This window comes from Pan troglodytes, chromosome 19 (genome assembly GCF_028858775.2).
Source record: "Pan troglodytes isolate AG18354 chromosome 19, NHGRI_mPanTro3-v2.0_pri, whole genome shotgun sequence".
NCBI classification, from domain to species: Eukaryota; Metazoa; Chordata; class Mammalia; order Primates; family Hominidae; genus Pan; species Pan troglodytes.
The window spans coordinates 22,788,474-22,816,348 of record NC_072417.2 but is presented as its reverse complement, the minus strand read 5'-3'; the positions used below and the strand labels follow the sequence as shown (position 1 = coordinate 22,816,348).

The 27,875-nt window shown below is 52.7% G+C and overlaps 1 protein-coding gene across 7 annotated transcripts in view; it reads right to left on the bottom strand.

The window, feature by feature from the left end:
* Positions 1–6,840: 6,840 nt before the first annotated feature.
* Positions 6,841–27,875, bottom strand: part of DCAKD (dephospho-CoA kinase domain containing) — a 33,347-nt gene continuing 12,312 nt past the window's right edge. For 4 of the 7 annotated variants that reach the window (XM_016931617.4, XM_016931623.4, XM_016931616.4 and 1 more), the window contains exons 2-5: positions 18,270–18,495; positions 17,683–17,886; positions 13,586–13,673; positions 6,841–8,207 (exon numbers count right to left, since the gene is read on the bottom strand). In XM_016931617.4, coding sequence (XP_016787106.1) covers positions 7,916–8,207; positions 13,586–13,673; positions 17,683–17,886; positions 18,270–18,381 — 696 coding nt within the window. In that variant the 5' untranslated portion in view covers positions 18,382–18,495 and the 3' untranslated portion in view covers positions 6,841–7,915. Of the gene's footprint in view, positions 8,208–13,585; positions 13,674–17,682; positions 17,887–18,269; positions 18,499–23,589; positions 23,725–27,875 lie in introns of those variants that run through there. The other 3 variants (XM_016931620.4, XM_016931621.4, XM_016931618.4) reach the window with 2 other exon arrangements.

Here is a 27,875-nt window from a genome sequence, read left to right as displayed (position 1 = left end):
CCTCCCTGGGGGCCGCACATCTCCCCGCCTCGCATGGACACTGAGCTGGAATCAAGGTTACTAATAATCCCCCAGCACACACAGACACCGAAAGCACATATATTAAAGTCACATATTGATTTATATTTTCGGGTCCCTCTGCCTTTCTGCCCAGCCTCAGCCTTTCTCTTTGCCAAGGAGAAAAAAGAATTACACAGCTATATTTTTCGCCAAGATGTTTAGTGTAAAGAGCATTGTGTCTGAAGGTAATTCCCGCTCTCCCACCCTCTTTGCGGGTATTTTAAAAAAATAGTGTGGCATTGCCTATCCATATGCATTTATCTTTTTGCTGTTCGTTCTTTCAATTTTCCCTGAGGGTACCAAAGAGAGATTTAAGGTAGACTGTCAGAAGGTCTTCCTGGCTTGACAAATGGTGGGCTGCCATCTCCAAAGAGGCTGGTTGTTTCGCCAGCAGAGATAATCCTATTGCAGGTAGGGGTGGAGTGGGTAAGAGTGAGTGTAGAAGGCAGGGCAATGGATTCAGCAGCCTCTAGAGGTCACCCCAGGCTGGGTGTGGTGACTCATGCCTGTAATCCCAGCATTTTGGGAGGTCGAGGCGGGAGCATCACTTGAGGCCAGGAGTTTGAAACCAGCCTGGGCAACATGGTAAGACCCTGTCTCTAAAAAAAAAAAAAAAAGAAAAAAATTAGCCACGCATGGTGGTGCACATCTGTAATCCTAGCTATTCGGGAGAGTCACCTGGGCCTAGAAGTTCAAGGTTACAGTGAGCTATGATGGCTCTGCTGCACTCTCATTTGGGCTAGAGTGAAACCCTGTCTCTAAAAAAATAAAAAATAATAATAAAAGGCCGGGCACAGTGGCTCACACCTGTAATCCCAGCATTTTGGGAGGTCGAGGTGGGCAGATCACGAGGTCAGGAGATCAAGACTATCTTGGCCAACATGGTGAAACCCTGTTTCTACTAAAATACAAAAAATTAGCCAGGCGTGGTGGTGCACACCTGTAGTCCCAGCTATTCTGGAGGCTGAGGCAGGGGAATCGCTTGAACCCAGGAGGCAGAGGTTGCAGTGAGCCGAGATCGCACCACTGCACTCCAGCCTGGTGACAGGGCAAGACTCTGCCTCAAAATAAATAAATAAATAAATAAATAAATAATAATAAAAGAGATTACCCACCAGTTCAAATAGCACCTCATAATTACTGGCTGTGGTCCCATTTCACAGGTGGGAAAATCAAGGAGTGAGTTTGCTTCCCATTGGCAGGGAACTGAGGCTCTGGATTCCATATCAACCTTGCCTTTCCACCTGGATTCAGGATTTGATGGGAAAATAACTTTCCTCCAGGTGGGGCTGACTCCTGCACTGAGACCCTGGGGGCGGGACAGCTGGGGGGTAGTGCTGGCAGAGGAGGAGCCTCATTCTTTAAAAAGGGCTCTCAAAGCACTAAGCCTGAGGCTCACAGTCTTCCCCTAACCTCTCCTCCCACCCAGAGTCCCTGTCACTCTGGCAGAGCAGACAGTTAAAAATGTCAGGCTAGGCATTTGACTCCAGTTCCCTCGGGGGCTCTTGGGATGGGAGCAGTGTTGAGCATGGGAAAGGAGACTCCCACACAAACTTGGCCCCATCTTCTTCATGCTGGTTGTGAGTTTCCTCCCCTCTCCCATACTTCATTTGCTCCTCACAAATGCTCTGGGAGGTAGAGGGTGTCAGCCGCATTTTACACATGGGAAAACTGAAGTTAAGTACTTGACTAGCAACATGTAGCCAGGAGAAGGCAAAGCCTCAACTACAGCCCAGCTGTCCTGATTCCCCCCTGCCACAAGGCTGGCCTCCTGGTACTCAGCTTGGCAAGGGTCAGGAGCCCTTGGTGACCTTTTTCAGATCCCTCCGGCCTCCTTGCCTGGCTGCGGCCTTGGGATCATGGCTCTCTCACTCTCCACCCCTGGTACTGGAAAAGCGGCTTCTCTTTTGGTTGTGCCCAGATGCACTTGGGCTGGGGGTCAGGACTTTCCCTGATGGAGCTTGACCAGGGTCCTGGGGCCTGTCCAGCCCCTGCCAGAGACTCTGGGGATGCTGGCTGTCTGCTGCTTTCCCTTTGGTATTTTTCAGTGGCTTGGTTGAGTCGCCTCGAACTCACTGTCTCTCATTTCATTCTAGAGCCTATTTTAACCCCTAGCAGGGTGAGAACTAATATCTGTGGAAAGTCACTGTGTGCCAGCCCTGGGCAGGGTGCTGTCCCTCCATGCTGTTGACCCCACAAGGTGAAGGTTGAGCCCCCATGTTATGGGGGACTCCGAGGCTCAGGGAGCATAAGTAACTTCCCCAAGGTCACCCAGCGGGTAAGGGGAGTTCCTATGACGGGGCCTGGTCTTCCTGACCCCAAGTCCTTGCTTTGAGCTCGCTCCACCCATCTGCTGTCTCCGTCAGACAAGCCAGGTGGGGGCAGGGGCCAGACAGCGCAGGGCGCGGCGGGAATCAGCAACAAGGACCCTCCCGGGGAACTTTTCCCATTGAAAATCTGTTCCCTCGCGGCCACGGGTGATGTATGGCTGGAGCTGATGAAAAACGTGCAGTGGAATGGAGGAGGGCGGCGAGGGCGGCGAGGGCGGCGAGGGCGGCGCGGGCGGCCCGGGCGGGGGCAGCGTGGCATTGAGATTCTGCGGGGCGCGGGGGGCGGCGAGGGCCCTGACACTGGCCGGGTAATTGATCTGGAGGTGCCAATTTGCAGCAACTAAATATTTGGTTTCTGCCTTTGCCCGCTCCTCGCTCTGCTCAAACAAACTTCAATTAAAAGCGAAAAGCGAGGGGTGGGGAGGCGGCTCGCCCGGGTCCCTGCGGCCCGATCGATGGCGCGGAGCCCGCGGGCTGGCGAGCGCGGCGCGCCGGGCGGGGACACGGCGGACGTGGGCCGGGCGGGCGCCCTCTTCCGGATCGCCGAGCACCGGGCGCCCGGCCCGCGGGAGGCAGCGCCCGAGGGTGGGATGGCGGAGGCGGTGCTAGGAGCCCGGGAGCCGCGGCTTTAGCTCAGCTCAGCTGAGCGGAGGGGTGGCCACCGTGTGCCAAGCGGGGGTCATACACAGGGCCAACCCCAACACCTCCACCGCGGAGTGTGAGCCTGTGTACTAGGCTAGAGAACCCGGGGAAGGAGACGTCGCGGGGCGCTGACCCTGTTCTCCCTATGCACCTCTCCAAACAAACTTTGAAGATGACCTTGTTGTTCGGTGCAATCACTCAGGTCTTTCCTGAGTGCCACTGGGCTCCAAAGCCAGTCTCCTCTTCCATGTCTGTCCACCCCTTTACTCTTGGATTGGCAAAAGAGCTGCCAGTGAATCCATCCCAGGACCCAACCTTGGAGGGTTCTGAAGGGGAGGGCTTGGAATTGGGAGAAGAGCAGTGAGATCCTGGGGGGTTGGAGAGGGGTCCTGGGAGGTGGCCACAGCTTGGAGCAGAGGAGGAGATCATTGGGTCACAGTTGCCTTTTTTGGGGTTCAAGACAAACAGCAACAATAGTCATTCACTGGGTGAAGTTAGCCCACAGGGAAGTTTCTCTTCCTCAAGAATCTTCCAGTCCTTTGAGGGTAGAGGGGAAGGGCTGGGAAGAAGAGCTCACCACTGTGCGACAGGCAGAGCATCTCTGGTCAGCCGGGTAGGGCAGCCTGGGGCACAGGAACAGTTCTGGGAGAGATGTGATGGGAGGAGGTGGGGCTGGCAAAGAGGCATCCAGGTCGGCATAGAAGGCAGAGGTAGATTCAGATCCAAGGAAAGAGGAGGGGAGCTGGGGTCCTTTCATCTGAGTGAAATTTTCTTGAGGGCGAGGCAGGAGCTGAGGCAGAGGAGCTGGGAAGGTGAGGGAGGGGGCCCTTGGCCTTTCCCACATTTCTGTGCCCCACCTTCCAGGGTGGAAGACTTACTCCTTCACCAGATGAGGCTGCTGCTAGTTCACTCAGCTGTGGGCTGTGGCCCCTTTCCTCCCCCCTCCCTGTCAACCCCTTCCCCTGTCCTCCTAGGTACCCCTTGGCCCACAGCGGGCTGTTAGAGCACAGGTCTTGCTTGTGTGGACCCTAGCCTCCAGGCCCTCAGATGCCCACTCCTTGGTGCATAGGGCTCTGGGAGAGGGTGGTCCTGCTATCTCGGCTTCTATCCCTTTTGACACTAAGATGCCTCGCTTTCCGGACCCTCAACCACACTCAACTCCCAGCTCTGTCTCTCTTAGTGGCTTGGGGCACCAATCTCCCCATCACACAGAAGTTGGATCCAGAGCTCCGCATGAGGCTGAGGATGAGCCTAGGGCTGGCCTGCCCCTAGGAGCCTCCCCCACCCCCCACCCCTCAGGGGTGGGGGGCTGCAGCACTCCCAGCCTTCTGCCTGAAGCCCGTTCCCAGCCTGCAAGCTGGGCGCCTGCTCCCTTGAATTCCCTCCCTCCCTCTCCCTTCCTGAGCGCTGAGCTGTGGAGCAGAATGATTTCCTGTAATTGGCCAGCAATCCGGCCGCCCGACTTGTTCTATCGACATGCTGGTTAGCTGGAAATTGTATTGGAATCTAAGTGACTGGGAGCGGAGGGGAAGGTGGGGAGCAAAGAGAGGCGGTTTGGGTCCCAGCTGGGTGCAGCCTCAGCTCTGCAGGTGGGATGAGGAACCACCAGCCATGTCTCTCCTGGAAGGAGCAGGAAAGCAACCTATAGCACCACATCACCTCCTTCCTTTTGCTCCTTCTCTCCCACCATGTCCGGGGGTCTCCCTGCCCACTCCTATATGCCCCCATGGCCTGAAGTCATCACTGCCATCGCATTCCCCCTCCTGCTCTGAGACTGTTTCCTTCTGACCTAAAGTGCCTTGGTGAGAACTAGGGGCGCTCAGCAGCGCGCCTATCCTGCTCCCATTCAATTTCTAGCCATGGAGGCTCATCATGGAAGGTCCTAAACCTTTCCCTGCCTCTGCCCTGCCCCCCATGAGGAGAGAGAGAGAATGAACATTTGAAGAAGAGTTGTCAATTACTAAAGAGCCAAAGTGTATAATGGGGGCAGTGCAGATAGCCGGAGGAGCACTGTACTGGGAGTCAAGAAGCTTGGTGGTTATACCTGTTGGCTACTTAGGCCCCTTGGCTCAACCTCTGAGCCTCTGTAAAATTCTGGACCTGTCTGCCTCACACAGCTGGGAGATTTCAAGGGGATAACTGGAACGTACTTTGTAAACTGTGAAACTGCGAATGACCCTCGGGCCAGTCGGGCCTGGGGGTGGGGGTGTTTTAGAGGCCTGCCTGCGCCCTTCGTCCCCCGCCCAGAAGGCGTGTGCGTCTTCACCCTCGCTGGTGTCTTATTGCTCCGCTCCGGGTGCTAAGGCCCAAAGTGAGGGAACGGAACGCGGAGGCTGCAGGGTCCCGTCGCCGTCGCGGTGGGTGGGCAGGGGACACGCCCTTTGGCACCCAGGGCCCGCAGCCCAGGCTCAGAGGACGTGGGCGAACAACGCACCTTTTGAGTTAGCGCTCAGGGTCAGGCAGAGCCTCCGCGCCCACCTGGCCCGCGCTCCCGCGGCAGCTGCTCGGCAGGAGTCTGAGGCCGCCCGCGGCCTGGGAGGAGGAAGATTAGGCCGCTCGGCGAGCGCCCGCCGCGGAGGCCCGGCCCAGCCCGGGAGGGTGCTGCCACCTGCCGGCCGAACGGCAGGCCGCCGGCTCGGGCGCGGGCCTGGGTCCCGGAGGCCCGACCTCTGCAGTTGCTGAGCGGCCTCAACTTCAAGTCCCCTTCGGAGAAAGTAGTCCTTCTTTTAAGGCCGTCTTGGACCCCCAAGGCCGGGAAGGGGATCCTGGGGCAAGGAGGCAAAAGGAGCTGGAGAGGGAGCTCTGGCAAGGCCCGGGCAGGGCAGGGCTGAATTCGAGGTTTCTCCACACCTGCCATGCTCTGACATTCCTGCTTCAAACCCAGCTCACTGGGTCAGGGAAGAAGTTAATTCTCTGGAACTTTACAGTTTGCTAAGGGTTTTCAGTGTCCTCCACTATGAAGCCTAACGATGTATGAGTAGAAACTAAAGGCAGGAAGTCACATGGCAAGCGGAGCCGGAATGCGAGCCCAAGGCCCAACCCCAGGCTCCAGCTCCTCCTGACAAGAGGCTCAGGGCACAGGAGAGAGTTCAGAAGCCTGGCTCTGCAACCTGGACCAAATCCATCTTTGAGCCTGGGATGGAAATAATCAGTGTTATGTTAACTATAGGGTCTTACACATCCAGCAGTGCCTGGCATGCTGCCAATACTAGGAAGTGCCATTTCCTCAATTATTGGGGTGATAGGGCACTGTGGGGGTCCATACCTTCCCTCTCCTTTCCCCGTCCTGGTGGATCGCACCAAACCGAGGAAGTCGCAGGCTCCTGCCACCCTCATCCTGCCTGGCCACCCACCCGGCAGCCCACCACTGCCTTACCCGGCCCTTCTTTGCCCCTTAGGGGTTTGCAGCAAGTTAATGAGCTAGACTCAGCACAAGCGGCTCTGGGAAAGGGGGCACTAAGTATGGCCACCACAGCGTTTGCATCCGTCACACTCATTTCTAGCCTTAATAGGCTTCTGGCTGCAGGATCAACCCATCAGCAAGTCTGCAGGCCCTGGCAGGGAAGGCTTATGTCTGCGCTGGTCTAATTGGGTTGGGGAAGGCAGATGGGGAGGCGGGGCAAGAAGGTGTGACGCTGCCTCAGCCCTCTACCCACCTCCCACAAAGGTGCCTCGGGCCTGGCTGCAGTCCTCCTGGGACCCAGGGAGAAGCCTGATGGCAAGTGTACCTTCTGGGGCCCTCACCTCCCCCTGAGCTCCGGGAGGACTCCAGCCCAGTGTGGGAAGAAGCCAAGTCTGGGAATCTTGGTTGGTCTGGGGCATTTCAGATCAACACACTTTATTAAACACCAACAGCGGGCCAGGCTCTGCACTAAGAACACAGAGATGAATAAGACACTGTCCCTGTCCCTAGAGGGCTTACAGTCTAGTAGGAAAAACCAGGCAAGTTTCAGCTAATTACTGTACTGTTGGATTAAGGTAAAATGTTGAGGGGGAGTTGGTATCCTAGACCACCTAACCCAGCCTGGGGCTTTAGACAGTGCCTGAACTGAGAGCTAGTTGTAGGTTAAAAAAAAAAAAAAAAAAAAAAGGAAGAAGAAATAAAAGAAAATAAAAGGTATCCCAGGCCAGGAGCAGCAGGTTGAAGGCACAGAGGCAAGAAACAGCAAGGATGGTGTACACGGAATACCAAGAGGTCCAGGCGAGAAGTAGGGGTGGCAGGCAATAAGCAGGATGTGGGAGCACTACACAAACCCTACGTGGGGAGAGGGGTCTCCCAGAAGAGGCTGGTCCTGCCTGGCTACAGCGTTACCCACGAGAGAATCCTTGCTGCTTGCTGGCAGCAAGCCATACTGGGGTCCTGGGCCTTCAGTATCAAAAATATCTCAACCTAGGGGAGGGCCTTGTTGACTCTGTTTGAACATGGAAACCCTTGGTCCAACATGATTTCCCGTGGTCCACTGAGGAGGTTTAGGCCATAATGGGGTAGGTGCTTAGAGAGGATTCAAGCCCAGTGAACCCTTGGCCTCCCAGCTCTGAGGAGGGCCACAGAGCCAGTATTCCCTACCCCCACCCACAGAAATGTATAGCAGTCTCTGACTGTTGCTTTCACACACCATCACGGTTGCTGTTCTGTAGGTGCTGCTCAGGGAAGGTGGGAAGGACAGCAGGCTATTTCTTGACCTCAAATAGGATACACTCCACAGACGGGATGGCCTGGCACAGAGGCCCAGCCCTGATTTGGAGAGTCCGTGTTTTTGTGTGTGTGTGTGTGTGTGTGTGTGTGTGTGTGGAGGGGGCTGAGAGGAAACAGGATGTGTTACCTGGCTTCAGCCTCCAAGGAGATAGATGGAGGCCTGGGGCTCCCTGCCTTGAGTGCCCCACTAGGCGTAAGGCAGAAGGTAGCGGGTGAGCAGGTAGAGGAGGCTGGCAATGGCAGCGAGCCCTGTGAGGACCCCAAGCCTCAGCGGCAGGTACTCCAGGGAGCGCTCCAGCTCAGCGTGCAAGAGGATGACCTGGCGTTTGGTGACACTCCACTCGCCCGAGTTGTCTAGGACATGGCGGGCCATGCGGGCCTTGTCTGTCAGGGGCAGCTGGGCATTGATGCGGGCCTCTGCATCCTTGCGGTTCAGGCTGTTCCGCCGCATCAGCCGTGCCAGCTGTGTGTCCCGGTCGCTAAGGATAGGGCAAAAGGGCACTGTAGGTCCTGCCTCCCTCTCACCCCAAGTTACAGGGACAGGCAGCCCTGCCAGGCCCAGCCTGAAACAGAGAGCATGGGGACTGGATCTTCCCTCCAACCCTACCCTGCTCTGGGCTACTTAGGGTCCCACAGCCAGGGAGGGAGGCTTGGAAGCTCACTGGCTGCCTCCCACCCCACTCCACTCACTGTGAGGAACCCAGAGCTCTATGGGCTACGAAAGCCCCTTAATACAAACAAGGGGGGAACTTTGGCCACAGCTCTTTTTTTTTTTTTTTTTTTTTTTTTTTGCCATCTGGGGTCTCTTTGCTTTGCTACTAGACCTGACATTCCCCAGTCATAAGGTGGGAAGATTTCATCACCTGGAACCAGCTACATCCTGGATCCCTGGATGGGTGACCTTTACTGAAAGGCCTATGCCTATGAGCTAGACGCTTCCTGCAGTTCCCCTGGGGGCCTGGGCCTTCAGTATCAAAAATATCTCCTTGGGCCATCACAGAGACCCCCTCTCCTTGCTGCTATACCCCTCCCCTGAACATTTAGAGTAAAAGGATTGTGCTAAGATGGTATCTCTTGTGCTTAATGCCACTGATGATGTGGGACAGACAAGCCCAAGGTGCTTCAAAGAGGATCAAGGACATGAGAATTGGTCCCCCTTAGTTGTGGGACAGGATTCAGCACTGCAGATTAGGTCGGACAATATCAAGTCTCCCAACTCCAAGAGAAATTCAAAGAATACCTCCTTCACCCACCCTGAGGTCACCATCTGGGTCCTTCCTCAGGAAACTTCCTCTCTTGCCTTGGGCTACAGTCAGTCCTCTGGAGCGGGGTTACCTCTAACACCCCTCTAGCTCTAAGAGCTACTTCAGCCCCTCAGTGAGGACAAGAGCACAAGGGGTTGCAGCAGCTGTTTTCTACCATTTGGGGTCTTTCTGCCTTGTCACGAGGCCTGAGTTTTCCCAGTTATAAAATGGAAGGGTTTGATCACTACATTTTGGTTCCTTCTTTTTTTTTTTTTTCCTGAGACAGTCTCGCTTTGTCGCCCAGGCTGGAGTGCAGTGGCGTGATCTTGGCTCACTGCAACCTCTACCCTCCAGGTTCAAATGATTCTCCTGCCTCAGCCTCCTGAGTAGCTGGGATTACTGGCATGCGCCACCAAGCTCAGCTAATTTTTGTATTTTTTTTTTTTTTTTTTGAGACGGAGTCTCGCTTGCCCAGGCTGGAGTGCAGTGGCACAATCTCTGCTCACTGTAGCCTCTGTCTCTTGGGATCAAGAGGTCTTCCTGCCTCAGCCTCCCACGTAGCTGGGATTACAGGCGTGCAACACCATGCCCAGCTAATTTTTGTATTTTTAGTAGAGACGGGATTTCACCATGTTGGCCAGGCTGGTCTTGAACTCCTGACCTCAGGTGATCCACCCGCCTTGGCCTCCCAAAGTGCTGGGATTACAGGCATAAGCCACCGAGCCTGGACTTTTTTTTTTTTTTTTTTTCTTTTTTTGAGATGGAGTCTTGCTCTTTCACCTAGGCTGGAGTGCAGTGGTGCGATCTCGGCTCACTGCAACCTCCGCCTCCCAGGTTCACGCCATTCTCCTGCCTCAGCCTCCCGAGTAACTGGGACTATAGGCGCCCGCCACCACACCTGGCTAATTTTTTGATTTTTAGTAGAGATGGGGTTTCACCATGTTAGCCAGGATGGTCTCGGTCTCCTGACCTTGTGATCTGCCTGCCTCGGCCTCCCAAAGTGCTGGATTACAGGTGTGAGCCACCGCGCCTGGCTTTTTTATTTTTAAATAAATATAGAGACGAGGTCTTGCTGTGTTGCCTACACTGGTCTCAAACTCCTGGGCTTAAGTGATCCTCCTACCTTGGCAGTTTGGTCCCTTCTTAGGGATTCTGGGAAGCAGACCAAGTGAGGCCAAAAACAAATGCAGCCACTTGCCATGAAAATGAATTATACGAGCTATAGATTTCCTCTGTTATGGGGTCAGTGTACTGTGGCCATTGTGGGGCCAATACCCACCTCGCTGAGAACAAGGACTAAATCCAGCCTTCATCAGGGAGACCACATATCTGTGGGTGGGAGAATCTAGTGTGAGATTAGAGATGGCCTGGGGCTCCCAGTAGGTGCACATCCTCCTGAAGGTGTGGCCCAGACCACAGAGCCTCCTGGATGTGGGGCAGCACCTCCGACAGCCCTTCCTGGGGCTCAGAAATGGTCCCATTCTAGTTAGTCTAAGACTTGGTACAATTTGTTGTAATAGGATTTTTACCCACTTATTCCACAATTGACAAATTTTTCAAAAACATGAAATTGGCTGGGCACAGTGGCTCATGCCTATAATCCCAGCACTTTGGTAGGCCGAGGAGGAGGATCATTGAGCCCAGGAGCTTGAGACCAGCCTGGGCCACACAGCAAGACCCAATCTCTACAAAAAATAAAAAAATTAGTCAGATGTGATGCTGCATGCCTGCAATCCCAGCTACTCAAGAGGCTGAGGTGGAAGACTGCTTGAGCCCAGGAGTTTGAGGCTATAGTAAGCTGTGATTGTGCCACTGCACTCTAGCCTGAGTGACAAAGTGACACCCTGTCTCAAAAAAAAGAAACCAGCATGAAATCATGTTTCGGTATAATCACACTTCAGGAGATGTCCTAAGTAATTTCAAATGCACCAGGGGTAGTCTTTCAGTTAAAGAAATCCACAAGGGAGTCCTTATTTTTGTAAAGCCTAGATCCCTTTGGTGAAAAGCATCACCACCTCTCTGGCATCTCTCAAGAGTTATACACCCACACCCACTGAAAGCAGGGCATGAGTGGCACCCAGGACTCTGGCAAAGGCTCCTCTGGCCGGTGAGTGGGGCTGAAGGTCTCCTGGAGAGCACACACAATCAACAAAGCCCCACTCACCCACCAAAACCCATGGCCACCTCTGCTCTCGGCAAACAGACCAACGTCAAAGAACAGCACAGGAAGGGCCAGGCGCAGTGGCTCATGCCTGTAATCCCAGCACTTTGGGAGGCCGAGACAGGTAGATCACAAGGTCAGGAGTTCAAGACCAGCCTGACCAACATGGTGAAACCCTGTCTCTACTAAAAATACAAAACTTAGCCGGGCATGGTGGCGTGCGCCTGTAATCCCAGCTAATCAGGAGGCTGAGGCAGGAGAATCACTTGAACCTGGGAGGCAGAGGTTGCAGTGAGCTGAGATCGCGCCACTGTACTCCACCTTGGGTGACAGAGTGAGACTCCATCTCAATTAAAAAAAAAAAAAAAAGCAAAGCACAGGAAGGACCAATGGCCAGAGGTGGGCGCGGAGTCATCTGGCGAATGCACATGCAGGTGTCGGCCCCTGCTGTCTTCTCATCTACACTCTAAGATCCTTTTTTTTTTTTTGAGATGGAGTCTCGCTCTGTCGCCCAGGCTGGAGTGCAGTGGTGCGATCTCAGCTCACTCCAAGCTCCGCCTCCCAGGTTCACACCATTCTCCTGTCTCAGCCTCCCGAGTAGCTGGGACTACAGGCGCCCACCATCATGCCCAGCTAATTTTTTTTGTATTTTTAGTAGAGACAGGGTTTAACCGTGTTAGCCAGGATGGTCGCGATCTTCTGACCTCATGATCCGCCCACCTCGGCCTCCCAAAGTGCTGGGATTACAGGTATGAGCCACCACGCCCGGCCTTTTTTTTTTTTTTTGAGACGGAGTTTCATTCTTGTTGCCCAGGCTGGAGTGCAATGGTACGATCTTGGCTCATTGCAACCTCTGCCTCCTGGGTTCAAGCGATTCTCCTGCCTCAGCCTCCCAAGTAGCTGGGATTACAGGCATGCACCACCATGCCTGGCTAATTTTTGTATTTTTAGTAGAGATGGGGTTTCTCCATGTTGGTCACACCGCTCTCGAACTCCTGACCTCAGGTGATCCACCTGCCTCGGCCTCCCAAAGTGCTGGGATTATAGGCACGAGCCACTGCACCCAGCCTTTTTTTTGAGATGGAGTTTTGCTCACTCTTGTCGCCCAGGCTGGAGTGCAATGGTGCAATCTCTGCTCACTGCAACTTCCACCTCCTGGGTTCAAGCGATTCTCTGGCCTCAGCCTCCCAAGCGGCTGAGATTACAGGTGCCCGCCACAACACCCGGCTAGTTTTTATATTTTTAGTAGAGATGGGGTTTCACCATGTTGGCCAGGCTGGTCTCGAACTCCTGACCTCAGGTAATCCACCCACCTCGGCCTCCCAAAGTGCTGGGATTACAGGCGTGAGCCACTGCACCCGGCCTCTAAGATCCTTTAAAAAAAATGTTTTTATCCCTAAATACAAAGCTCCAATCGTGCTACTAAGGCAAAGAGAATTCCAGGTCTTCGTGGGGTTTGCCTGACCTTAGTTAGCCTCACAAACAGGGAATGAAGAACCCAAAGAGGCTGCAGGTTTACTCACATAAGGCAGCACGGCCCAGTGCGGGAGCTGAGAGGATGCCTGCGTCCCTGCACTGGGCTCAAGGGATTCAGACTGGGCTTTAAACGACAGCCCATGGGGACCCAGGGGGAAAGGCAGGGGGATTTTCAGGGCACTGAGCACTCCAGGCTCCGCCTCCAGCGTGCTGGGAGCCTCCAATGCCTTAGGTCCTTGAGGGCCAACCTATGCCCAAAATACCAGCAGAGCCAAGTGCCCACCTATGTGTCTGCTGTACTTGTGGGTGGCATCCGGGAAGCTTCTGGGTAGCAGAGATACCCTGCGGACTCATCTACTCTCACCCCACTGGAATAGGGACTCATTTTCCCCCCACAGGTTGATTCTCCTGTTTGTCAAACCTGGATTCTGGTTGGCTCCATGTCCTGGGGAATTCTGAGAACAAAGTGCCTTCCTTAGCTGGGCTGACAGTCCCTTCCACGAAACCTTCTGTTCGTAACAGGTGTTGCCAAAGGGTGACCCTGGACACATTCTGTAACTGCCCCCTCTTTAATTTTATCTTCAGTAATAGGAATATCAACACCTGTCCTGACCACCTCCCACTGAGAGGTAAACTGTGCAAAGTAATAAAGGTGCTACAGGAGGAAGAAGGAGCCACTGAGTGACAGTGGCCCAGGGCGAGGCCAGGCATCTGGGCTGAAGTGCCTGCAATGGTCAGCAGGGGGAGCGCTCCCCAAACACTAGAGAAGCCCGCGGGCTGTCCCTTCCCACACCTGCCCCCAGGACTATCCGCGTCAGGCACAAAGGTTGGCTTCTACAGACCCTGAGCACTGCTGCCCAAACCCCCATGCCTCTTGGCCGCCCCGTGGGGAAAGGGCAAAGTGCAAAATGATGTGGGCTGTTTCCCAGATACCCCCATGGTCCTCCCTTCCAGCCAGGGCATGCTACACACTCACCAGTATACTACCACGGTGTGCTTCATGTACTTGAGCAACTTCTTGGTCTCAAACAGCAGGGGGATATCCAGAATCACGTAGCGGTATCCTGGGGAGAGGTTGGAAATCCCCCAAGTTCAATTCTGCAAGCGCACACTGAGGACTGATGATATGCTGGGCCCCACCGTCCAGAGCGCCCAGCAGAGGGGCAGGCCTTCCAAGGACACACATACCCTGCACACTGGCCGGTTCCAATGCCGTGCAGAACAGAAGGCTGCAGAAAATCATTTCTGGATAGCTGATCAGGGAAGACCTTGTAGAAGGGCTGGCACTTGTGCTGGCCTTGAAAAGTGGGGGGCAGGTCTTTTGATACTTGAAAATGAGAAGGTGAAGGTGAGGATTCCACGAATGAGAACCACCACAGCACAGGGAGAGGGAGGCTCTACTGTGCGGGCTGAAGCAGAGGCCTCAGGCCGTGTGAGGCAAGGAGGTGATCAGGGCAGGCACTAAGGGTTTAGTTCACCTTGATCTTAAATCTCAAGTTGTTATTTCTCAGAAACAAACAAACAAACAAAACAACCAAAAGATAGGTTCTCCCCAAAGAGCCAGGTGCAGGCCCAGCCCTGCAGACAAGAGCCAAGGTGGGCTGTCTCTACCAACTCTCCATGAGAGGCTCATGTGGGGGCGGCAGCAGCAGAAAGAAGCTGCTTCTCCCATCAGAGGCAGACCTACAGCCAGGGTAAGGCCTGGATCTGGAGGCAGAGGGGGCAGTTATGCCTAAAACTGTATTACACTCCTGCAGTGTAAAAGGCACTGGCTGGACCTCCCACCACAAGCCAAGGCCAGTCAAGGGCAGCACCCCCACCCACTGTGAGTGAGCACATCCGTAGGCTGCTGTGGGCTACACGCTCCTCGTTCTTTTTAGGTCAGTGACCCCTGTGCATGTGTACAAAGCTGGGAGGGCTCCAGGAGAGCAAGAAGGGTAAGAGACAGGAAAATGCTTCTCTGCCCAGAGACCCCTGGCCTGGCTGGGGCAGGAGACTGCACCCCTGGAGCATCCCACTCCAAACACTTCCAAGCACAGAACCAGACACACATCACACCAATTCCAGGGGTGTCACGGGAAACTTGCACTCAAAGTGATGCAGGGACAATGGCGGTGGGGGGTTGGCAATCTCAGCTGCTTGGTTTCCTGTTCCCCAAGACCTGCTGCTCAGGAAGCCCAAGAGAAGCCCACAGTTGAACAAGGGGGTTAAAACCATGGGCTCTGATGACACACCTTGGTTGGTAGCCCCCCCACTTCCCCACCATGTGACCTTGGGCCCCCTTTTGTGTAAACCTCATCTGTGTAAATGAGTAAAAAGAATACCTACTTCACAGGATGATGGTAAAGATGAAATGAGCCTTGAAAATATGTGAACCATGCAGTACTACTCCTTCACCAGTCCCTCGCTAGGTGCCCCAAAATGATAGTTACTGTTGCAGGGGGAGGCCAACAGTGTGGTGCGCCTCCCTAACTTGGAGCAGAAGCCAAGACTAGATCCTCTCCGGGCCTCTTATCTCTCTTTCCTGTTCAGCTCCCATCACTTCCTCTCCCCTTGCTGTCCTTTCTCCGGCCCCTCTGGGGAGTACGTGGTCAGCTATTTGGTTCACCAGCAAAGGGCTATTCAGCTGTCACATCCCTCCTGTCTGATAAGCTCTGCAAACCATCCTGACTCTTTTAAGACATCCGTCTGCCTACACAGAGAAGTCCCCAACAGCTGGTGATCTTATCTGACGTTTGATTATACCAACTTTGACAGTTGTATTTGTTATACTCATCAGGGAAAAACTGGGACTGTGGAAGCCACAGCTGTCGTCCCCATTTTTCACCTTATCGAGCTCAAAAGGGCTCTCTGGCTTTTATTTAAGTGGTGGTGGTTGGGGAGGCGGGAGGCTGGGTGGATGACACAGTGAAAGAGCTTTGGAGCTGGTGACATTATCCGATGTTTAATTTCAGAAGGGGAGAGCCACTGCCGCCTCGAAGCCCTGCAGATATACCGGTAACTGGCATGGGAGAGAATGCAGAAAGGGCAGGAATGAAAGGCAGATGACTTCACTCTGGGTGGGGGACGGGAAGGACACTGGCACAACATAGGAGGCAGCACAAAGAGTCCAGAGGGAGGACTCTTCTTGAGGGAGGCAGGGAGGAGGCCTGCGGCGTGGTGCTGAGATGGAGCGCACACGCTGGTTCAGCAGAGAAGATGCGGGAGCCAGCTCCAGCCCGGATGGGAGGGGGTTGGGGTCAGCATCATGGATGTCTGTCGAGTCATCCCTCTTTTGGAGGGAGGTATTGGCCACAGGGGGATGAGGGTGGGGGGAGGTTGCTCACTCAAGGCATGACAGAATAAGGGGCTTGGCCATGGTCACAGTGTAAAAGGCTCCCCAAGCCAGGCACAGTGGCTCACGCTTGTATTCCCAGCACTTTGGGAGGGCGAGGCAGGCATATCATGAGGTCAGGAGTTTGAGACCAGCCTGGCCAATATAGTGAAACCCGATCTCTACTAAAAATACAAAAGTTAGCCAGGTTTGGTGGCATGTTCCTGTAGTCCCAGCTACTCGGGAGGCTGAGGGCAGAAGAATCGCTTGAACCCGGGAAGGGAGGTTGCAGTGAGCCAAGATCGCTCCACTGCACTCCAGCCTGGGTGACAGAGCGAGACTCCATCTCAAAAAAAAAAAGGCTCCCCTATACCCTCGTGGAAGGAGAGTCTCAGTGTAGTGACTGAGAGTGGGGTGACAGGCAACCAGGCCTTCAACTGGGAGGCCCAGGCTGGAGGCCACATGTGCCAAAGGCTGGCATGCAAATCTCCAGCAGCCCTAGGCCAGCCTCTTGCCAGATCCCAAGCCACCGCCCTCTGTTCTCCCTCCCACTTCTGGTGACTGACCCCAACCTGTAAAGTAAGCATCAGGCCACCCCTGTGCAATGCTGTCCTGAAGAACATGGCTTAGGCCAGGTGTGGTGGCTCATGCCTGTAATCCCAGCACTTTGGGAGGACAAGGTGGGAGGATTGCTTGAGGCCAGGAGTTTGAGACCACTTTGGCCAGCATAGTGAGACCCCATCTCTAAAAATAAAATAAAATAAAATAAAATAAAAAAGAACAGGGCTTGAACCATGGCATATAGCTTGGAAGAAGGTTCTTGCCAACTGGCCCCAGGCCTCTGATTTCAAATACTCCCCTTCCCCTACCCACCCTGGCCATCTTGGTCCCTTCCCAATTTCCAGTCTACAAACTTGCTTTCCCAAATGGCTCAGCCAGAACCAAACCTGCCCCTGACTGCAGTTTACATGTGTGATTAACTGACAGTCACTGACCTGGACCCTCAGTCTTCCTAACATGCTCACGTTGGATTTTTTCTTTTTTTTGAGACGGAGTCTTGCTCTGTTGCCCAGACAGTCTGAGTATAGGGTGCAATCTTGGTTCACTGCAACCTCCACCTCCCAGGTTAAAGCGATTCTCCCGCCTCAGCCTCCCGAGTAGCTGGGATTACAGGTGCACACCACCATGCCCAGCTAATTTTTGTATTTTTAGTAGGGACGGGGTTTCACCATGTTGGCCAGGCTGGTCTCAAACTCCTGACCTCAAGTGATCTGCCTGCCTCGGCCTCCCAAAGTGCTGGGATTACAGGCATGAGCCACTGTGCCCAGCCTCATGTTGGATTATTATCCCCGCTGCACAGATGAAAAAATGAGCTGAGGGCGAGATCACTCAATGAAGTCACACAGCTAGAAAGTCAGGGTTGGGATTTGAACTCAGATCTATGGCTCCATTATTCACCAGCTCTTATTACTCCCATCCCTACTAGAAAAACCAACTTACTTCCTGGGCTCATGGCTCGAAAGCCTCATGTGTCTCTTCTCGTTAAACTGTCAGCCTCCTTAAGAGCTGAGGGAACGTGCTTCTTTCCTCTGGGGCTGGTACGGGGCTCTGCGTGGAGGGGATGCCAGTAAGCAGTATGAACTCATCAGCTGGGATAACCAGCTCCCCTACCCTGGCCAAACTTTCTGCAGAGGAGAAGGGCCCTGGCCCTGGAAGGAGAGGGTGTTGCCCCCAACCCTGCCCCAGGCCCTGGCACTTACCCCGGAGGAAGTACTTGAACGTCTCCTTCATCATCTCCTTGCGGATCTCGGGGTGGGTGATGGCGTTGAGCAGCTGCCGCCGGTCGGGCTGGTTAAAGATCAGGTCCCCCAGGACCTTGCGATTTATGTCGCCGTTCTCCAGCAAGACCTCAGTGCCGAAGACCTCTACGATGCGCCGGTGGGCAGGGTATCCTGGCTGCACGACTGTGGCAGGAGGAAGAAGCTGGGTCACTCCCTGAAGCCTCAGGGCCAGTCAGAGGACCTCAGTGACCAGGGGCAAAATGATGGGGGAACTCGGGTGCTTCTTTCAGGTGGAGCAAAAGCAAAATGAGGGTAGAGAAAGCAGTGAAGGAAAAGAGCAGAGTGTACAGGATCCCTTGTGCTGGTAATGGGGTACAGCTGGGGGGTTTCTAAAAAGAGAAAATAGAAGAGCAGAGAAGGCAAGCACGGGGCAGAGACAGAAGTCAGACCAGGGTCAACAGGAGCCTTCCCCTCCTCTGAGACTTATAAAAAAAGGAGGCATGGCAGAAGGCCGGAAGCGCGGGGAGCTGCTGTGCACGGCCCCCCAACCTGCCCCTCCAACTCACCGTGCCGGGCCATCACGTCCACGTCAATCACCGCACAGCCCAGCTGCTGGAACACCTGGATCACTGAGCTCTTGCCTGAGGCAATGCCCCCTGTCAGGCCCACCAGAAACATCTTCCAGGAAAGAGAGCTGTCCGCGAGACTACGGAGCCAGGAGCTACAGAATCACTGGAGAGCAGGGCAAGTGTGGCCGATGGGGGCAGTCCACCAGAGGAGTGCCAGAAGGACCTGCTTGGGAGAGGCCAGCGGGACTGATCAGTTTGGGCCAAAATAATTGGGAGAGAGGAGGCAAAGGAAGTAAAGGGAGACAGCTTGGCTGGGGAGGGACATGCCCTGAGCTTGGGGTGCTCTGGGGCCATCTGGAGAGGAGAAACCCTCCAGGAAAGGCCTCCAGTATTTTAAAAACACTCGCAAAGAAGGCAAATGTGGCCAGGAGTGGTGGCTCACACCTGTAATCCCAGCACTTTGGGAGGCCAAGGTGGGTGGATCACCTGAGGTCAGGAGTTTGAGACCAGCCTGGCCAACATGGTGAAACCCCATCTCTACTAAAAATACAAAAATTAGCTGGGCGTGGTGGCGTGCACCTAGAATTCCAGTTACTCAGAAGGCTGTGGCAGGAGGATCGCTTGAACCTGGGAGGTGGAGGTTGCGGTAAGCTGAGATCCCACCACTGCACTGCAGCCTGGGTGACAGAGCCAGATTCCTTCTAAAAAAAAAAAAGCAAACGAACACTATAAATTCAGCAATCAAAAGCTGAACAGGCAGGGCAAGGTCAGGTGCTGTTAGGCAGCATGCTTCCTGGACGAGGCAGGATCCCCTTGGAGGCCAACTTCCTAGAGGAAGGAGACACCTGTCTCTCTGTGGTGGACCCACAGCACTCTTCAGATGCCCACTGGTCCCCCTGGCCTTTACTTTCTAGTCTAGGAGACCGAGGCTCAAAGGAAAGAAATGGCCTGCCTGCAGCCATCCACGGAAGTTGCAAGAGAGACCACAAATAGAGTCCAGGTGCCTGGGCCCTCTTTTGCCCCAAGGCCTCCTCCCCACAGAAGGTCCCATGGATCACTTCCCCTTGAACGCCAGCACTAGGACTGCCTGGGTAGCTGATATAGATGGAGACGCACAATCCTCTTGGCCCAGATGGGGAACTGAGCCGCAAGAAGTGGCTCGGCAGCCACTAAGCCCGAGGTTTAGAAAAGTACCACTCTTGCCAAGAAGGAATGTGAGGGAAAGGCCAGGAGGCTGGGCGATGCTGGTGGTGTGACTTTGAGCTGGCGTCGTGGTTTGTGGCGTCCTCAGACCAAGCAGCGGCAGCACGGCACAAAGGTTGGGGCATGGCTTCTTCACACCCAGCTCCTCCACTCACATGTGCTGCAACCCCGGGCAAGCTGCTTGCCTCCCTGAACCTCAGTTTTCTCATCCATAAAATGAGGTTTAGGATCATAAGACTGCCTTGGCTGGGCATAGTGGCTCACGCCTGTAATCCCAGCACTTTGGGAGGCCGAGGCAGGCAGATCATGAGGTGAGGAGATCGAGACCATCCTGGCTAACACGGTAAAACCCTGTCTCTACTAAAAATACAAAAAATTAGCCAGGCCTGGTGGCGGGCGCCTGCAGTCCCAGCTACTCGGGAGGCTGAGGCAGGAGAATCGCTTGAACCCAGGAGGCGGAGGTTGCAGTGAGCGGAGATTGCGCCCCTGCACCCCAGCCTGGGTGACAGAGCGAGACTCCGTCTCAGAGAAAAAAAAAAAAGAAAAAGAAAATGCATCTGCAGTCCATGGTATGTTGCTTGATAAATGGTAAATATCCCAAAAATGGAAGTGAGGATAGTGATACAGGGTGAAAAGTAGGAGTTACAGTTCCACTGCAAGGCATAGAAAGGAAAAAAAAAAAAAAGACTTTCATGAAATCATGTCCCTATTCCTCCAACCTCAGACTATCACACCATAAACTTTTAAAGAGTCATGGTGCATTTTCTGGAGTAAATGAGGTTACCATGTCTTGGACTTTGTTCCCAGGCTGGAAGTAATTAAATCAAAGGCCAGGTCTCTCCCGCCCTTCCTTCAGCCTCAAATCACTTCTCCAGGACTGTAAAATCTGCCATAGGACTTTTTTTGTTGCCGTTAAGCAGCAGATTTACTGTCCTAATTACACTTTGCTTGAGCTTACACTGAAATGAGTTTGCCTCCCGTGAGGACACACCAAATGACAGGGGAGGCAGCTGCTTGGATGTGGCTGAGTTGGTGCCTGGCTTGGGGCAGCAGGGGACCAACCTAGAAATTGAAATCTGCCACTGCTCATTCTCACCCCGGAAAGCCAGAGGTGGAGAGAGGAAACTATCCACCACGGAGTCATCATCCAAATGGAGAGACCTAGCTACATTATTCAACTATTTAACAATCATTTCTAGGCCACGCACGGTGTTCACACCTGTAATCCCAGTGCTTTGGGAGGTTGAGGCAGGAGGATTGCCTGAGACCAGGAGTTCGAGGCCAGCCTGGGCAATACAGCAAGGCTCTCTCTCTATTAAAAAAAATAATAATTTCTCCTCCATCTCTCTGAGGCTGGTGATCTCCCTCTAGGTCACAAAAAGGACAGGGTTCAGTTGTAAAAACAAACAAACAAAACAAACAAACAAACAAAATGTCAGCCACTCAGCTGAAGCTTTGAAATAGAAAATCTAGAAAGAACTTTTTTTTTTTTTTTGAGATGGAATTTCACTCTTGTCGTTGCCCAGGCTAGAGTGCAATGGCGCATCTCAGCTCACTGCAACCTCCGCCTCTCAGGTTCAAGCGATTCTCCTGCCTCAGACTCCCAAGTAGTTGGGATCGCATGCAGCCGTCACCATGCCCAGCTAATTTTTGTATTTTTAGTAGACATGGGGTTTTGCCAGGTTGGCCATGGCTGGTCTCGAACTCCTGACCTCAGGTGATCCACCCACCTCAGCCTCCCAAAGTACTGGGATTACAGGCGTAAACCACCACACCAAGCTTCAAGAGCTTTTTTTTTTTTTTTTGAGACAGAGTCTCACTCTGTTGCCCAGGCTGGAGTGCAGTGGTGTGATCTCGGCTCACTGCAAGCTCTGCCTCCTGGGTTCACGCCATTCTCCTGCCTCAAACTCCCAAATGGCTGGGATTACAGGTGCCCACCACCACGCCCAGCTAATTTTTTTGTATTTTTAGTAGAGATGGGGTTTCACCATGTTGGCCAGGCTGGTCTCAAACTCCTGACCTCAGGTGATCCACCCACCTTGGCCTCCCAAAGTGCTGGGATTACAGGTGTGAGCCACCTTCTTCCCTTGGGACAGCTCAGGACTTATGTTGGAGGCAAATTCTGTTCCTTCTCATCTCCCATTCAACAGCCCCGCCCCTGCGTGTGCCAGGCCAGGACCTGGCTCCCTCGGCTTGCAGCCCCTGTCCTCATCCCCTTGCCGCCTCTCAGGATTTCACACTGGGGCCGCCTGACTAGCCAGACAGAACTGCTTTCCTAAGGGGGTGTATCTGTTTTGCACCAATGATCAATATAATCATTCATGAAAACGAGTCATTTCCTGCCTTGGGACCCAATTATTTCTCGAGGAACCAGTGGTTGCAAAAATATATTGTTTTCCAGTTAACTATTAAGTGCTATTTTTATATATGGCTTCCCCACTCCTAATCTTTCATTATTGGTGAGAGGTTGCTGTTTAAACCTTCAAGTCCAAGTTCTCTTCGTGGGCTAGGCCCATTAAGCCGCCACCTCCTCCAGGCTGCCAGTTACCTGGAGAGAGCCACAAGGAAAGGAGCTGGCGTCTGCCTCCCTCTGCGTCCTCCCTGCTCCCTTTGCCAACACCAAGGGAGGGGACAGGTCTCTCTTCTCTACTTGAGCACTCTCTAAGCACAAACCATCACTCCAGCTTTCATGAATGAGCAGGGAGGCTGTTTGGACTGGACTACTTTGTTGCCATTTATGCAAAAAAAGGATCACAGGGACTGCACATTCTCAGAGGGTTCAGAGTCAAAGGGACCTTGGTTGGGATTAGCTCTGTCCCTTAACTAGCTGTATGGCTGTAGGCAATTTAATTCAGCATCCTGAGCTTCTCTTTCCTTGAGTATAAAATAGGATTTGCGCTTGAACCTGGGAGGCAGAGGTTGCAGTGAGCTGAGATCGCGCCACTGCACTCCAGCCTGGGTGACAGAGTGAGACTCTGTCTCCAAAAAAAAAAAGATTTGTAATGACTACTCATGGGGTCGTGTCAGGATTAAATGAGGTGACAACATAGGTCACAGTCACCTCATCTTCCCCAACTCAGTGTGTGACATGTCACAGCCACTGCAGTCTACTCCATTTGTAGTGTGATGGGTTACTTAAGGGTGTATGTATGTCCGCCACTTGAACCCTGCAGGCTGGGCGGTAAGCCAAGGCCATGGTGCCCAGCTGAGGAGCACGTGTCCCTGAGAACCCAAACATCCTAGGGCATAGCTGGGCACATACCAAGGAAAATAGTCTCATCACACACACAGGAGGCAAAGAGCCAGAAAATTAGCTTAAAGGCAGCCTGGAGACGGGAGGCGGCACGGATGCCCAGAGCTGTCCTGCTGCCACCGAGGAGTGCCCTCCATTTAAGTCCTAATACGCTCACCTACTCATCAAGCTGGACTTGTTCGAATCATTCTTTGGTCTCTCGCCTCCCTCCAGATTTGGGGGAATGTTTTTCTATACAATTCTGGGTTTTTCTCGTAACTCCGTTTCCCTAAACAGTACCTCCCTCCTCCCTCCTTCCACTTGTATAGGCCAAAAGCCTCGGAATCCTCCTGGCCTCTCTCACACCCTCCATCCAACCCGCAGTGCCCGGCCAGCACTACCTCCCACCTGCACAGCCCACAAGGAGCCCCCGGTGCATGAGCGCCACCATGTCGCTGCTGAACCCCGGCAGCAGCCTCTGAGCCATTTCCTGCTGCACCTTTGCTCCAAAGTTAGGAACAAACTTTGTTTGCTCCTAACAAAGCAGCTAGTGTGATCCTTTGAAATGCAAGTCAGATCATGTCAGGCCTCTGCTCACAGCCGTCTAACAGTTCCCATCTCAGTGGGTACAAGCCAAGTCCATGGAGAGTCCTACAGAAGCCTCATGAAAGAGGCCATCTATGTCCTCCCAGCATCTCCAACCACTCCCCCCTACATCTCTGCCCTCAGGCCTGTGTCCCAATGTCCCCACAGTCCCAGACAAGGCTCTTCCCCAGAGGGCTGCCCCATTCACTCCCTTCTCTGCCCAATCGTCCCCCCATCAGAGACTGTCAGGTCCTGTCCCGCTGAACCCAACCCCCGTCTGGAACTGGCTGGAATCACCTTAAAAGCTGTGGCAAGCGGCTGGGTGCGGTGGCTGACGCCTGTAATCCCAACACTTTCGGAGGCTGAGGCAGGCGGGTCACCTGAGGTCAGGAGTTCGGGACCAGCCTGGCCAACATAGCAAAATCCTGTCTCTACTAAAAATACAAAAATTAGCCAGGTGTGGTGGCACGTGCCTGTAGTCCCAGCTACTCAGGAGGCTGAGGCAGGACAATCACTTGAACCTAGAAGGCAGAGGTTGCAGTGAGCCGAGATTGCGCCATTGCACTCTAGCCTGGGAGACAGAGAGAGACTCCAAGGGAATGCCCTAAACTGTCCCAAGACAAGGCCGGTTGGGATTCTAAAGAAAGAACCACTAATCGCCAGGGTGATCAGTCCAAAGCATTTATAAGCATTCATTAGGGGAACTTCCTTACAGAGTGGGCTGCACCACTGCTCTCAATGGACAGCGAGAGAAATGAGGTGTTCTACCTAGGTATGTCGACAGCAAGAGGGTCAGGGCATGGAGTTTATATGAAGGTTTAAGGAATTTGGCTCAGGGCCAGGGCCAGTTTCTTTCAGTATTTTGGGCAATAACCTAGATACCTTTATCTAGATATCTAGATATCTATAGGCACCTTTATCTAGGTATCTAGATATCTATAGGCACCTTTATCTAGGTATCTAGGTGCCTGGGAATGTTCAAGGACCCAGTTTGGATTCAACCCTGCAGCTAGCTGGATCACAGCCTAGTCAGGACACGGACAGAAAGCAGGGGAACTGGGGACCTTACAGAGAAACTGTCCCCAAATATATAAAACAGCACCCCTGCTTTATCCTGTAGCCTCCTTTTCTTCACAGCGCTGACCAACGTGTCACCACCCAACACATTACTTGGCTTTGTGTTGATATCTTGCAATCTGCCTCTCTCTAAATCTGGGTACTGCTGTATCCAAGGTGCCAAAAACAGGGCCTGACAAGTAGGCCCTTAAAAGATACTTGTTAGCCAGGCACAGTGGCTCACATCTGTAATCCCAGCACTTTGGGAGGCCGAGGCAGATGGATCACTTGAGGTCAGGAGTTCAAGACCATCCTGGCCAATATGGTGAAACCCTGTCTCTATTAAAAATACAAAAGTTAGCCGGGCATGGTGGCGTGTGCCTGTAGTCCCAGCTACTTGGGAAGCTGAAGAAGGAGAATCACTTGAACCCGGGAGGGGGAGGTTGCAGTGAGCAGAGATCGCACCACTGTGCTCCAGCCTGAGCAACAGAGCAAGACTCTGTCTCAAAAAAAAAAAAAAAAAGATACTTGTTGAATTAATACATAAACCATGCAGCAAAATATTCAGCTCATGGGCAAGCTGGAACTCAACATTAACTTTTTTTGTTTTTGTTTTTGAGACGGAGCCTTGCTCTGTTGCCCAGGCTGGAATACAGTGGTGCGGTTTTGGCTTACTGCAACCTCTACCTCCTGGGTTAAAGCCATTCTCCTGCCCCAGCCTCCCGAGTAGCTGGATTACAGCTACTGCCACCAAGCCCAGCTAATTTTTTTTGTATTTTTAGTAGAGATGGGATTTCACCACGTTGGCCAGGCTGGTTTCGAACTCCTGACCTCAAGTGATCCGCTTGCCTCGGCCTCCCAAAGTGCTAGGATTACAGGCGTGAGCCACTGTGCCTGGCAACATCAACTATTCTAAAATGAGAATCACAAAACCTTTCCACATTACTTCCCACCTCCACATTCCTGGACTGACAATATATTGGGCTAAAAGATGAGGAAAATGTGGGAGAGAGTGCCTAGGAAGGTGAGTTTCCCAGCAGGCGGAACTAGAGTGTAAGAGCAGCACTTTCTCAAAGTGAGGAAATGGAAGTTAAAAGAAGTTCTGGCTGGGCACGGCGGCTCACGCCTGCCTGTAATCCCAGCACTTTGGGAGGCCAAGGAGGGCTGATCACGAGGTCAGGAATTTGAGACCAGCCTGGCCAATATGGTGAAACCCCATCTCTACTAAAAATACAAAAATTAGCCAGGCGTGGTGGTGCGTGCCTGTAGTCCCAGCTACTCGGGAGGCTGAGGAAGAAGAATCGCTTAAACCTGGGAGGTGGAGGTTGCAGTGAGCCGAGATCGTGCCATTGCATTCCAGCCTGGGCGACAGAGCGAGATTCCATCTCAAAAAAAAAAAAAAAAAAAAGCAGCTCTATGTTTGCCCACAGTAGTGCCAGGTGGCCTACACACAGGAGAATGAGAACACTTAGGTGATGCGTGAAGATTTTCTGAGAGGCACAAAGGTAGAGTTTCAGCGTCATAAATTTCCAACTCAATTCCCACTGGCTCTCCTACCCAGCTCCTCCTTCACACTCACCCATCTCCCATGTTTCAGAGAAAGGCATAACCATCCACCCATGCTAAATCATACTGAGGTGAGGTGCACGGTCCCACAGGGTGAAAATCCCCTGGGCACCAGAAAGGGCAATTCAAAAGGTCAGTATTCATGCTAAGAAAGTGACTGCCTACAGTGACTAAGGAACAAATCCTTGCATGAGTCAGGTGGTTTCTAAACCTTGGCCTTCAAGAAAGTTAAAGGAGGACCTAAAAGAACTGTGGACTGACAGATTATTAATAATTGAATGTGATTTTTCGGCCCATAATTCAGAAGGTGTTCAAAGAACTGAGTGATATTGCTGAAAAAAAAAAGCCTTCAACTCCTGTGTATTTAATTTACATGAAGAAACTTTTTCAATGGTTACAGCCAAAGAAAAAAAAAAGCACTCTGCTCACTCTAGTAAATATACAAATAAACATGGATAGATACATGAGGTTTAAAAAGCTCCACCCAGCTTATTTTTTTCGAGGCAGAGTCTTACTCCATTGTCTAGGCTGGAATGCAGTGGTGTGATCACAGCTCAGTGAAGTTTCAACCCTCCTGGGCTCAGGTGATCCTGCCACTTCAGCCTCCCAAGTAGCTGGGACTACAGGCATGCACCAACATGCTCGGCTAATTTTTAAAAATTTTTTGTAGAGATGAGGTTTTGCTGGGTTGCCCTGGCTAGTCTCTTTTTTTTTTTTTTTTTTGAGATGGAGTCTCACCCTGTTGCCCAGGCTGGAATGCAGTGGCGCGATCTTGGCTCACTGCAACCTCCAGCTCCCGGTTCAAATGATTCTCCTGCCTCAGCCTCCCCAGTAGCTGGGATTACAGGCGCATGCCACCACACCCAGCTAATTTTTGTATCTTTAGTACAGACGGGGTTTCGCCATGTTGGTCAGGCTGGTCTTGAACTTGTGACCTTGTGATCCGCCCACCTTGGCCTCCCAAAGTGCTGGGATTACAGGCGTGAGCCACCGCGTCTGGCCCCTGGCTAGTCTCAAACACCTGAGCTCAAGTAATCTGCCTGCTTTGGCCTCCCAAAATGTTGAGACTACAAGCATAAGCCACCACGCCCGGCCCACTTAGCTTATTAAGAGAAATACTCAAATAAAACTTTGTTAACGTTGTTTTTATCAATTGTGTATTTTATAATTGTGACAACTCAATCCAAAAGAAACATTTAATACTCATGATAACACAATTTTTAAAAAGTTTTAATTTTGTATGTATTTTTGTTACAGAGAAATATGATGATAAACCAAAGGCTTTCAGGCATAAAATGTATTATTACATGGTCAGGCACAGTATCTCATGCATATAATCCCAGCACTTTGGGAAGTCAAGGCAGGAGGATCACTTGAGCCCAGGAGTTCAAGACCAGCCTGGGCAACATAGTGAGACTCTGTCTCTACAAAAAAATGAAAAAAAAAAAAAAAAATTAGCTGGAATCCCAGCACTCTGGGAGGCAGATCACTTGAGGCCAGGAGTTTGAGACCAGCCTGCCTGGCCAATATGGCGAAAGCCCATCTCTACTAATAATACAAAAATTAGGCCAGGCGTGGTGGCTCATGCCTGTAATCCCAGCACTTTGGGAGGCCGAGGAGGGCGGATCACGAGGTCAGGAGTTTGAGACCTGCCTGGCCAATATGGTGAAACCCCGTCTCTACTAAAAATACAAAAATAGCCAGGCATGGTGGTACATGCCCATAGTCCCAGCTACTCAGGAGGCTGAGGCAGACGAATCGCTTGAAACTGGGAGGAAGAGGTTGCAGTAAGCCGAGATCGTGCCACTGCACTCCAGCCTGGGTGACAGAGTGAGACTCCATCTCAAAGAAAAACAAAACAAAAATTAGTCAGGTGTGGTGGCATGCACCTGTAATCCCAGCTACTCAGGAGGCTGAGGCTTGAGAAGCATTTGAACCTAGGAGGTAGAGGCTGCAGTGAG